This window comes from Gossypium arboreum, chromosome 4, assembly GCF_025698485.1.
Source record: "Gossypium arboreum isolate Shixiya-1 chromosome 4, ASM2569848v2, whole genome shotgun sequence".
Taxonomy (NCBI): domain Eukaryota; kingdom Viridiplantae; phylum Streptophyta; class Magnoliopsida; order Malvales; family Malvaceae; genus Gossypium; species Gossypium arboreum.
In genome coordinates, this window is record NC_069073.1 from 2,225,143 (window position 1) to 2,238,645 (window position 13,503).

Here is a 13,503-nt window from a genome sequence, read left to right on the forward strand (position 1 = left end):
GGAATTTTTCTAGTATTTCTCATATCTTCTTTGCAGATGATTTGGGGTTGTTTAGTGAGGTGTCAGTTGACTAGATGTTGATTATGAAAAGGGTTCTAAAGAGCTTTTACGCCAGTTTTGGCTATAGTTTTAATGTACAGAAAACATAGACATTTTTCTCTAAAAATGTTTCCCATGATTTGAAAAAGAATATCAGTTGTGACTTAGGGTTCTCTTATGTTGATAATTTAGGGAAGTATCTAGGTCTTTTGCTTTTACATCAAAAGGTGACAAAAGATACTTTTCAATACATTATTGATAACATGAGGAAAAAAATAGTTATCCCTAATTATGCTATGTATTTGACTGTTATTCCGAAAGGAGTTTACTTTGAAATGGAGAAATTATTCATAACTTTGTATAGGGACACATTGAGGATAAGAAATTGATAAATCTCGTCAAGTAGGATGATCTCTGCAAGGTTCCAAAACATGGTGTACCTTGACTTTAAGAAGATTGACTGTCAAAATGATGCTTTCCTCATGAAAGATTGGTTTTAATCTTATTAAGAAATCTAATTAGTTATGGGTTTAGGTTCTTAGAACCAAATATAAGTGGAGGGGAAATCTACCTACATCCTTACATGTGGGTAATGCGTCACGGATATGGAATGGAATTTGTGGTATTTGGAGTAAGATTTTTTATGGTGTTATCTAGAATGTAAGGAAAGGCATGAATGTAGACTTTTAGAAAGGTAATTGGGTTAAGGAATGGGGTCCTTTTATTAATGTTTGCACCTAACCCCTATACATTCCTTATGAACATGTTCCTGTTAAGGATATGGTACCTCCCAGTGGGGAGGAGAATTGGGATGTGTTTACGTTGGTGTTGTCGCTTCCAGTAATCAAGAGTATTTCTACCTATAAGCTTTCGTCTGATCATGATGTGGATGATTTTGTTGGATGGGGATATGATAATAAGTGTGTATTTACTATTTGCTCATCTTACTCTACTATTTATGGCCCGAATTTGGTTAATAGGGACATAATTTGGCATCATATTTGACACTTTCCTATACCTCACAAGGTATGTATCTTCCTTTGGTTAGCATATATGAACAAAGTCCTTACTAATGAATGTCGATTGAGAAAGCACCTTACTACTGATACGAGTTGCAAGGTTTGTGGTGATTCGATAGAAAGTATAAATCATGTATAGCGGTAATGTACTCCAGTTGTGTCGACATAGGTGTTGGTGGTAAAGCCAAATAAGAATCATGAATTTTTCACCATCAATTTGGAAGCATGGTTCGAGGTCAACATTTTGATTACTGTTTATTTTGCATGTGACCCTAATGAATGGAAGACTCTATTTGGTTTCATTTGTTGACACCTTTGGATTAGGAGGAATAATTATGTTTTTAATATAGACTTTATTGAATGGGAAAGTATGTTGGAGAAAAGCTACCGGATGAGAGACATGTTTCTTCATTCGAAGCATGGAATGGTAAGTCATTTGATGCATAGACAAGCTCAAACATGCAGACTCATTAGTTGGAATGCACATGCGGGAAGGATGACACAAGGTTAATATGGATGGTGTCATTTGTATTGAGATTGGGAACACTATAACAAGGGGCTTAGTCCGTGACCAACATGGTAATTGGGTAGCTAGTTTTTCTAAAAATATTGGATATTGCTCTGTTATTAGTGCTGGGCTTTAGGGTGCATTTGAAGGCCTCCAAGTAGCTTGGAATTTAGGCTTGAAATAGGTGGCTCTTGAGATGGATAGTGTTGCAGCCATCCAATTGATTCAAACCTTTTCAACTGAGCACTATCGTTCAGCAATACTAAGAGCTATCAAGGGGTTACTTCAACTATCTTGGATAGCTTATATTACACATGTTTTCAGAGAAGACAATAAGGTAGCTGGTAGATTGGCGTCAATGGCATTTTTAAGGCCTTTAGGTAGGTATATTTTCATGCAACTACTGGATGAAGTTCCACGATTGCTGCACGATGATAAATTTGGCATGGCTTGGCCTTGCCTAGTTTAGTTGTAGTTTTAACCTTCTTCTCATAAAAAAAAAATTTCAGAGTAATTTGAACTAGTAATGGTTGACTAGTAAGTAATCAGAGTTTATAAAACATTTTAAAATATATTCCCATTAATTATTTTATTGATAATTTGACCAGTAACTTCGCTAAAAAAAATTAGCTCGTAAGAAGCACATGAAGTTACTACTACATCGTATAAAGCCAAAGATCAGTAGTTGGTATCTTGGTATTTATTTGTTATGCATTTTTTAGCATTAAAAAGGAAAGCCCCCCTAAACCCTAGAAGAAGTGTAGCTGTTTAAAGATGGGAGTCATCAAGTCAGCCATAGAGGACGCGCCTTTAACATCCATGTGGGTTTTCAGCATCCTTTTTTTAGGATTCTAACCCTCGAAATTATAGCTTTCCTCAGCCTTCGACCCTTCCCTTTGGCTGCTTTCTTCATCACCACCCTCTTGGTCAGCCTTATGATGTTTATCTTCACCATCATCGACAATGCTCTAGGTAGCGCCACCTTCAATCCCACTGACTTCCTCTCTTGCTACGCCGTTGGCCTCAAGAAAGACTGGTCTACCCTTTCCATGGTAGTGCGTTTTTCCTTGCAAGCCACCGGTGGAGTGGTGGGCGTGAAGACGATTTTGGGGGTTCTTCCAAGGGAATATAAAGAAACCATTAAAGGACCTTTGAAAGTAGATATGTAGACAGGGTTTTTAATTGAAAGGTTGTTGACATTTGGGCTATGTCTAGCTCTATTGGTGATTTTGGTAAGTGGTCCTAACAACCCTTTGCTTAAGCTATTGTTGATGGCGATATCAACAGTGGGATTTGTTGGGAGAGGGGCTAATTACACAGGACCCTCCATGGATCCTGTAAATGCTTTTGGATGGGCATATGTTAACAATTGGTATACCTCTTGGGAGCTTTATTATGTTTATTGGATGGTCCTTTGATTGGGGCAACTTTGGCTGCTTGGGTTTTTAGATTCTTGCTTTCTCCTTTATCATCAACCAAGGAGAAAAAAGCTTGATTTTTATGTAAAATTTTCTTCTCTATTTCTAATGAAAACATTTCCATTTTGCCTGCTTTTACCTTAGTCATCATCTTAGGATTATCTTCTTAAGTTTTACCAAAGCTTGGAACTATGTAATAATTAGGGTAAATTACACTAATGTTCACTCAATTTTGATTAAAATAATAAAAAAGTAATTAAACTTTGAAAAGTTACAACTCAATCCCTAAACTTTAGAAAAATAATAAACTAGTCATTAGTAACCATTTTTCGTTACGTCTGTAATGAAAAGTTGACCTATCATTCCACGGTGTAAATGGCCCCAATTTAAGAACCCTAACTGGGCTAGGCAATAGAAGAAGGAGAAGAGAAAAAAATAGAGATGTCGATCGTGATTCTGTCACTGTAGCTTTAGTAGTTCGTGGCGGCAACCACTATTCATGGCTATCAATAAGCTTAGAAACTTCCCAAATTTGACAACATTCCTTTTTAACTTGTAAACCCTAAAGTCAACTTAGATTTTTCAAAATTAACTTCTAAAGCTCTAAATCTAAGCCTGAATCCTATATTTTTAATATTTTAACTGTCATATTCTCATATATGAGATTTCAAGTTTCCTTTTCAATTGGTTTTTTGGGGTGTTTTTAGTAGTTGCTGACTTAGGATCCGTTTCCCCTCCTTTTCTCGTTCCCTCTTTAGTTCCAAACCTTAATAGCTAAATGGAATATGCTTTAGTTTGGTGTATCCCATTGCTCACCTTTTATTTTTTTTTTCTCTATTGTTTTCTTATTCTTTTTTGTTCATTTTATGGGGGGTTTTGGTTTTGACCAACCAAGATAGAAGCCTCTTTTTTTTTATCATATGGTTTGCTAATATGATTCCCTTTTTAAATTATCTTATCATCTGTTTTGATTGACTCTTTTAATTAAAGTATTGTTGCTCTGATATGTGCTATTGATTTTACTATGAGTTGTTTTGGGGCTTTCTATGTAAGTATGGGAAGGGAAAAAAAGGGTTTTACTTGAGATTTGTTGGTCAATAATAGGCTTGTTCATATTCACTTTTTCTTGTATGTATAATTGTATTACCAATGACAATTGGTTCATTGGATTTCAAATTCAAAATTCTCTCCTAAACAAAATCTCTATTTCAACTACAATATCATATTTCAAGTTTCCAACTTCCTTTAAAAAATCTTTCTTTGTATTTTTATTTATTTATTTTTCCCCCTAAAATTGAGACCATTCGGCTCCTCATGTCCAACGTGGCAAGTTAACTAGTCACGTCACCTGTTCCATTAGGCCTGTAATAGAAAACGTTAGTGGGTGACTAATTTATCATTTTTCTAAAGTTTAGTGATTAAGTTGTAACTTTTCAAAATTTAATGGCTGTTTTATTATTTTAGTCAAAGTTGAGTAATTGTCAATGTAGTTTACCCTAATGATTATTATTGCTTTCATATCAATTTTATCTTTAGGCTTACATTTTGGATTGCAAACTTGGACTATTATATACACAAATATTTAAGGTTTATGTTTGGGCTGCTAGCTTCAATACTAAGCCCTTTTTCAAAATAAGTCTCTACAATAATTGAGTAAACTTGAGGGGTCTGGTGAAAGGTTTGGTCTTTTTATTTTTCTTCTTAATTTTAAGTATTTTTCACTAAAAAGAAATTTAAAAAACTTTTCTAAATCTCAAGAACTTAGAGTCGGTCTGGTTTCAGAAAATAATTTTAGTTTCGATTTTCCTGGAAAATTTCTGAAAATGATTTTTGGAAAAGGAAAATAAAAATATGTGAAAAAATTAGAGAATTAGAAAACTGATTTGGAAAAATGAAAATGTTGAAAATAAAGAATATTTTGAAGTTTCATTTTATGCTTTAAATTTATTTTGGTTTAAATTTTTTAATTTTAATTTTATTTTATAACCTTTAAATCTTTTTATTTATTTATTTTCATCTTTAAAAATACAATTCGATTATAATTAAGTTCATCATTCAAGCGGCGCCACTATCTTGGTAAATAATTAATCTAATTATATATATAAATCTGATTCTATAAACATGGGATTATTTTTCCACAATATTTGCTTTGATTGTTTGATTTTTGGTTACCAAAGAGATTCATAAGAATGCAAGCACTAGAATTTGGTTTTGATTAAGTTCAAGAGCTGTCACTATCTTAGTAAAACTCACTCTTTTCTTTGCATGAATGCCTTGTGAAAGAATAGGGATAGGCAAAGTAGACAAATTTAGAGAAGTATGTCATGCCATCAATAGCAAAGTTGAGTGTTCTTAAACATCATCTGTGGCACTTGCTCTTAGCCCTGATTTCTTAAAAAAAATAGACTGCAAAAAGTTCAAGAAACAAGGTTATGGAGACTAGAATTAGAAAGCTTCAACAATTATCCACTAAATATATATCCACTATCTTCTAATGAAGACAGATGCTTTTTTTGGTTCTATCCATATTGACTTCGGCGGCAATAGTTCAGATAGTGAAGGGTTTGAAAAAGGTAAAAGAAAAAAACACGGTATCGATTCAATTTCCGAAGATCGTGATCTAGGGTGATAAGATGGATAAAATGAAAGCATTCTTGGATAAGTGGGTATCCATATTGAGTGCAAAAGAAGAAACTGGTAAAACAAAGCGTCTATAATTAGTATTGTTTTCGACCCTTATTCTATAGGAATATGCGTGGACCTTTTGGAAAAAAGTGGAGTATGTTTCTTCACATTCTTATAATAAAGCAGTTGAAAAATTCATATCTGCAGAATGGAGACAAATCTTTGTTGCAATGCCAGATGTGATGCGAAAGGATTGAGTGGATAGTCTAGATTGGTCTTAAGTTTTCTTTTCTTTACTTATTTTTATTTGTTAGGACAAAGGCTGTCCAGCACTAACAACTCGGCGGCTAATCAGTCACCTGATTAGTTACGATGTTGGGACAGTCCAAGTGTTTTATTTGTTAGCTTATTTGACTTGGCATTTTTCATGTGTGATGTTTTTATAAGGAAATAGACTTTTAAGGCTAATTTTATTATGCCTTATAGTCATAATCAAAGTTGGAGTTCTTGAAGAGCGTGAGATCGACTCGGCTTTATGGATAAAGCTTAGGCTTATCCTTTATCATTATTATGGCAAATTTATGGGTTGACTTTAAGGAGATTAAACTTCTTTTTTTTTTTGATAAGATTGGAGGTAATTTATTCTGATGATTTTATTATAGAAGAAGATTTTATCTTGGATTATGTTGATTGAATAGTCTGCCATACCTATTTAGAGGTAATCAATACGCATGTAAAGATGCATCGATTAAGGAAGTGCTATTTTGATTTCGATTAGTAGGAATTCTTTGTGAAAGATTGAACATTTGTAAGTGAAGTTTTGGGTGAGTAGTTGTAACAAGCTAGATTGGCTATTAGGGTTGCAATTACTTATTTGTGTAATAGTAGATTGGGTTTAGCCAATAGATGGTTGGATCAATTGTGGAATAAAATCATTCACTGAGCGAGGCTTCATAGAGTAGGATTGCTTCCGAATTGTGTTAACAAATGATTGTGTGCAAATATCTCCTTACTTTTTCTATTTTTCATTTTTGTTTCGTTGACTATTTTATTTCATGTCTGAACACATGTTTAGACAACCAATTTGACTAACTACTTTCTTCAGTATTGTAGGCAAATATATCATGCAATGTGACTTTATAAGTAGGCATTAACCAAGAGGAAAGGAAGAATTATTTAATATAAGGCAATCTTCTATTGAAAATGTGATTGAACGAAGTATTGGAGTTTTGAAAAAAAAGATTTACCATATTGAGAGATATGTCCAATTGTCATAGAAAACAATGTTATATACCGAAAGCCGAAAGCATGTTGTACCGTGCATAAATTCTTGGAAGCTAAAAAAGATGAATTGTTTGAAGAGGGTGAAAGAGAAAACATGCAAGAATTCGATGACACAGAAGCAAGTTTTTCAGGTTACGATGAACATATTACGTTTGATATGTCACAAACAATTGAAATGGCTCAAGCTAGAGAAGATATTGCTAAGCAATTATAGATTAATTATAGGTATAATTGAGAATTAAAAAATTATATTATATACTTGTTTCTAGTGAAGCACATTTGATTTTATTTAAAATAATGTTTGACTTTTCTTTATTTGATCACTTTTATCTAGTTAATTACATTTTATTTTAATATTGCAATACATATTTAATTAACTATACTTTAATTTAGTTATTTAATTATTTTTTATTTTTATTTTAAAGAAATTTATATGGAATAATATAAAGGTTGTCTCATTTTAGGCCAATAAACCAAAGTGTGTAAATTTCTCAAATCCTTGTATGGTTTAAAACAAACACCTAAACAGTGATACGAGAAATTCGATCAAATATTAGTAAATAATTTTGTTGAAGTAGATAAATGTATATACAAAACTTGTTGATGGATATTGTGTGGTCATTTGCTTGTATATTGATAATATGCTTATTTTTGTACTAGTTATGAGTTAGTACTTGAGAAAAAGTTTCCTTGCTCTTAAATTTGACTTGAAAGATATGGGTGAAGCAAATGCCATATTGGGTGCTAAAATCATAAATAAACGGGATAGCATAATGCTGTCACAAGAACATTATATTGAGAAATTTCTAAAAAAGTTTGGATACTTTGATATCAAACTAGTGAGTACTCCTTATGATGTTAAAATTAAATTGTAGAAATATAAAAGTTATCTCAATCTAAGTATGTACATATTATTAGAATTCTAATCCATTTAATGAATCTTAGTCAACCTAAAATAGCATATGTTGTATGTGGATTGGGCATTATACACAACCCAAATCATGAGCATTGGCTGGTATAATTATACTTGAAAGATGTGGGCTGCTAAGATGGCATAGTGATGTTAACTAGATTTCATATTTAAATGAGATAAAATTTATTATTGGTTATGGATTCACCCTCGAAGTGGTACAATTACTTGAAAATCAACCAAAGAAATTGTTATAGTAAAATTTATCATGGAGTCAGAATTTATTACTTTAAAATTGATTGGTAATGAGACTGAGTGGTTAAAAAACTTGTTAGCAAATATTCCATTGGGCACAAAACCAACACCTTCAATGTCTAAGCCTTATGATCGTCAATTAACAATAGTCATTATAAAAAATAAAAATTTCAACGACAAAATAGAGATATTCTAAATTTAGGAGTACATGGCACTTATAAATACCATGCATTGCCAAGTTGTCAAAACAGACAAAAAGAAATCAACTATCATTCTTCCTTCTTTCCCAATCGACATTCATCCCTCTTTTAGCTAAGTGATATTTTGTTATTCTTGCTCCTTGTTCATTTGTGAAATAGAAGTGCTTACTGAATTTTGTAAAATACATTTTCCACGAATTATCCTTAATGATCGACAATCTCAAACATACCAACATGATGATACTTTTAAACAGGTTCAAGGAAATAATTAAGGTTTAATACATCTTAAATCAATTAATAAACACAACAAGATACTTTTAAACACAAACAACAGGATGATAGGTTTGATATTCATGAATTTAACATATCTATGTTTACTTTATACAACTAGTACATAAAAAATGAGAAATTACATGCATAATTCTTCATCTATTTCACTTAAAATTAAAGGACCTAAAAGTATTAAAAAAAAGAAAAGAAAAAAGCCCTAATTAGTTTTGCATTTAAACTTTAATTTGAGATTCTTACTTCCAATTCCTAGTTGGTATATCTAAGATGTAAACTAGTGAGTATTTGCATATATTGTATATCTGGATATCATGTAATTTATACTCTAACATCCGAATACCCTTCCATTTCCAACTCTTTTCCTTCACTTATTTCATCATATCCTTCAACCTTTTTGTACTCAAAGGCACTAGAAATCCACATATAGACACATAGATTAATAGCACTCAGCCCTGCCAATACCCAATAGAAGTAATTAAGATTTGAACGGTTCAGATTATCTCCCAACCATTCCTTTCCATGCTTTGAACTGATCATTTGAACCACTGAGATGATTCCAGTGTTTACAAAGCTCCCAATTCCCACTATACTTATATAAGCTGCTGCTCCAATGCTTCTCATTTCTTCCGGCATTTGATCGTAGAACAGTTCTTGTAATCCGATGATGGTGAACACGTCTCCGATCCCAGTGAGTACATATTGCGGAAGTAACCACCATATGCTCATGGGGATCACTGCTTTCGGGGTGTCAATTAGGCCGTGTTTTCTAGCGGTGTTCACTCTAGCAGTCTCGACAATGCCTGCAACGACCATGTTAAGTATGGATACAAATAAACCGATACCGATTCTTTGTAGCATAGTTATTCCTGTGGGGTTTTTGGTTAGCTTTCGGGCTATAGGGACGAAAACACAATCATAAACCGGGACCGCGATGAGGATGGTGAGGCCTACTAGGCTTTGGAGTGCCGCGGGAGGGACTTGGAAATTGGGGCCGAGGGATCTGGACATTGTGCTGCCTTGCTTGGTGAAAAATGTGTGTAATTGAGTTATCACTGCACAAAACATTAAGCAACTAACCCAAATGGGGATGAGTCGAAGTAGAAGCTTAACTTCTTCCACTTGGTTCAATGAACAAAGCTTCCATGGATTCCTGGATTTCCTCATCGCATCATCATTGTCAATCATCATTGCCTTGTCTAAAAATCTGCATTTCCAATCTAATATTAGTAATCATCATTTTCTTAAATTGAAATATAATTAAATTCTAAATGAAAATAATAATAAAATTCATTTTAATGATCTTTTCGCTATTAATTGAATGAAAATATATAAATAGTAAACATTAGTTTATCCTTTTACAGTGTAATTCTGTATTTGATAAATTAAAATTTTAAGTGTAGAAAAATTAAATACTAAATTTTTGTGTTAAATTTTATAAGTGCTGAATTTATATTAGAAAATTATTTGGTAAATTAGTAAATATAAGTACGGAATACAATCATGTTGTTTGATAAAAATAAATAGTGGTTTTAATTATTTTTAAAGTTTTAATCTTATTAGTATAATATTTTATATTATTTTGAATAGTATTGAATAAAAGATACACATGATAATTTGAATATTTTATTTTTTTAAATGAAGAGAAGGATTGTATAAAGCTGTGATTCACGTCATCCTTATCCATTTACAATAGGAAAATGATAAATCAAATTTTTTCTCTTGATTTTTAGTATTTTTAGTTGGATTTGAATTTTTTGATGAGGAAAAAGTTGAAAATCAGGAGAAAAAAATCCAATTTGCCATTTTCTTATTAAAAATAGATAAGGATGACGTGAAATCACAGTTTCATTAAATAAATTATTTGAAAGGTGTTTATAGGTAAAAAAATATTTTAGATTATGTACTAATTTAATTCCAATTGATTAAGTTATTGCATTGTTCATGTTGATGCAAATCCTTTCAATTTAATAGTTAAAAAAACTCTGTATAAACAGATGAGATGGAATTAATTTAGCAATAGAATAGGATCTTATTCTAATTGTGTGAACATCAATCAAGTCTTGAAATTGGCTGGAAAATTATTAACTAATAAAAAAAGGGTAAACCTAAAGAAATATATTTTATATTATTTAAATGAAAGTGGTGATTTTATCTCATTGATATAATTATACATAGATTCCTTTGCCTTTATTAATTAATTAACTTAATAAAATCAACTTTTAATTCCTTGCTTTATTAGATATTACATTATTTAATATATTAAATTATCTGTAAGTGGCTTATTTGATAAGGCTTGTAAGTAAATTATATTAATAAATAAAAGTACACATTCCAAACCCTTTGATTATTAAATCCTTATGTCCCGCTTCAAGACTTAGGGTTCTTTTGAATGGATGTTTATATTTAGTGTGGTGTGTTTAAAATTTTTAATCTCACATTACAATATCTAATCTCATCACCATCGTTGTCAATACTTATATCTTTTGTCAATTTGATTTTTATTCTTTTAGCTAAATTTGATCATTAACTTTTCAAAAATAATCACATCGTATTTTTTATCTCATTTTCATTTATCATTTACTCCAAAAATTTTAATTTGTAATTTATCTAATTTTTCCTCTAAATTAATTTGAGGGTTCAAAACAAAATTTTAAAAAATTAGTGAATTGAATTTAAAAAATCAATTGATATTAAAATAAATTCAATCAATCAAAATAATCCATACCCTTAGTAGACTCAAAATCAAGAAGGTACAATTTTGTACTTCTGTGATTAAATGGTGTTTTATAAAATAAAATAATTGGGTTACTTATTAAAATTTGATTTTCTTCACATATTTACCATAAAAATGCCAAAAATTGTATGATTTAAAAAAAAAAACACTTTTCTTTCGAAGTATGCGGGAGTTACCTAAATTGATTTGAACGGACCAATTTGGGGCCCATGGTTTGACCTCGGACCCTATCATCCTCACAACATATGCCCCTGCTACCGTGCGACTCAGTCAACCGCCACTTCCTAGCCGCCGCGACGAAGACCTGAGCCACCCTGGTGAACGGACTTCCCGTCGGGCGCTGCTTTCTATACTTCTTCATTCCTATTAGAAACAACGCCAATGCCACCGCCAACGACCCTGCTAACACTCCAAACCCCGCCGCCCAACTAACATTATCCTACACGTCAATTCCCATCACTTTATATATATTTTCTAAATGAAAAGGAAAGTAACGCTAGTTCCCCGCACAATTTTTGACTTTTGAGTCATAATTAGTGGAAACGTTTTTATTTTACCTGGAGGTAGATGACGACGACAATGGCGACGGAGGCACCGGTTACGATCCCTAGATACCACCAGTTGAAAAATGAGCTTTTAGCTGCCTTCTCTTCTGGGTTGGTTTCGTCGAACTGATCGGCGGCGAAGGTTTGAACGCACGGTTTATGGCCACCTTCACCTATGGCTAATATGTAAAGTGCTGTGAAAAACACCGGTTTTCGAGAATGCGTAGGAATTACTGAGACTGATAAACTCAATAACACCATTCCCTGTAATCATTTCAATATTATTAATTTAAGCAAGCAACTAAAATATGCGATATAAAGTCTGGGTTTCATCAGTAACGTCTTTTAATTTACCAGGAAGTAGATGGAAGAGGAAGCAAGGATGGTCTTGAAGCGGCCGAGATATGAATCGGCGACGAAAGCTCCGAGTAAAGGGAAGATGGCGGAAACGCCAACCCAAGTATTGACGTTCTTAGCGGCGGCGGCCACCGGCTGACCGAGGTTGTTGGTGAGATAAGTGATGAGGTTGCCGGCCAAACCATAGAAAGCAAAACGCTCTGCCATCTCAACAACTGCATCATCAAAAGGGGTTAAAATACATTCAAGAGAAGAAACCCAAAATTGAAAAGAGAGATGGGGATGGGTTTACAGATGACAAAAATGGCGGCGTTCCAACCACCTTTGGAGGTGTTTTTCTGAGAAGGGAGGAGCTTGCTGGGATTTTGATGGTCATTGTCAATGGCGACTGGAGTAACTGGGGCATCCATGTTGGAATTTGGGCAGGTGAAAACAAATGATAACGTTGGGATACCCTTGGATGCTTTGCTCCAATTTATACATGTCAAACACCCAATTTAATTATTTCATATACTATATTTACGTGTTGGTGTCAATTTAATTAAAAATTTATTTTTTAAAAATAAATACAAATTATACTAATATTTTTATTTTTATATAAAACTAATAAAAATAATAATAATTATAAATCACCTAGGCTGAGACAAGAAATTAATGAATAATCTGGCTTTAGTCGACGGATCTATTTGGGCATTTAACTCCATTTTATTTATTTTCTTTAAATATGCTGTATTGTCCCACTTTGTCAGGGTATCTTTAATTACAATATAGTAAGATTTTTTATCATTATGGGTCACCAGTTATTTATTAAACAAATAAATATATTTGTATTTAATGATTACCTATGTGTATTTTAATTGCAATTAAAATAATCTATTTTATATTGAATTTTATGTATTGTCCCACTATTCGAGTTGTTGTCAAGGCTTTGCCCTTTTCTTGTAATTCACCATAAAGTAATAGAACCTTAACACATGTAAATGTCGAGTTTCTGAATCAGCAAAATTTATAGGAAAGAGGAAGAATATCAAGTAACTTGACACAAAATGGAATAAATTAAACACACAAAGGATCAAATAGCAAAGTATACTATTCCTAAAGGGAATCCTAGAAAGCATTCAGAAGGATCTCAACACCTATGGATATCGAGATTCTATTAATATGACTTTATCGTCAACAAATGATTGGATAATGAATTTTGCAATTGCTATTCTACACCAATAAGAAACTTCACACATTTTGAGTGTTGAAGCACCCAAAAAATAATTATTCTGGAAATCAACTTTTCTACACACCTATTTAACGAGAAATGTGTTATTAC

The 13,503-nt window shown here is 32.4% G+C and overlaps 1 protein-coding gene and 1 pseudogene across 1 annotated transcript; one reads left to right on the plus strand and one right to left on the minus strand.

The window, feature by feature from the left end:
- The first annotated feature begins 2,340 nt into the window (after nt 1–2,340).
- LOC108460138 (aquaporin SIP1-1-like) lies at nt 2,341–3,061 on the plus strand (annotated as a pseudogene).
- Nucleotides 3,062–8,573: 5,512 nt separating this feature from the next.
- On the minus strand, nt 8,574–12,670 carry LOC108459556 (protein NRT1/ PTR FAMILY 5.4-like). The gene is made up of 5 exons (XM_017758943.2): nt 12,475–12,670; nt 12,180–12,397; nt 11,838–12,089; nt 11,457–11,719; nt 8,574–9,750 (listed from the first exon to the last, which is right to left on the minus strand). Exons 1-5 carry the CDS (start codon nt 12,590–12,592, stop codon nt 8,865–8,867), a joined length of 1,737 nt encoding a protein of 578 aa, XP_017614432.1. The 5' UTR covers nt 12,593–12,670; the 3' UTR covers nt 8,574–8,864.
- Between the last annotated feature and the right edge of the window lie 833 nt (nt 12,671–13,503).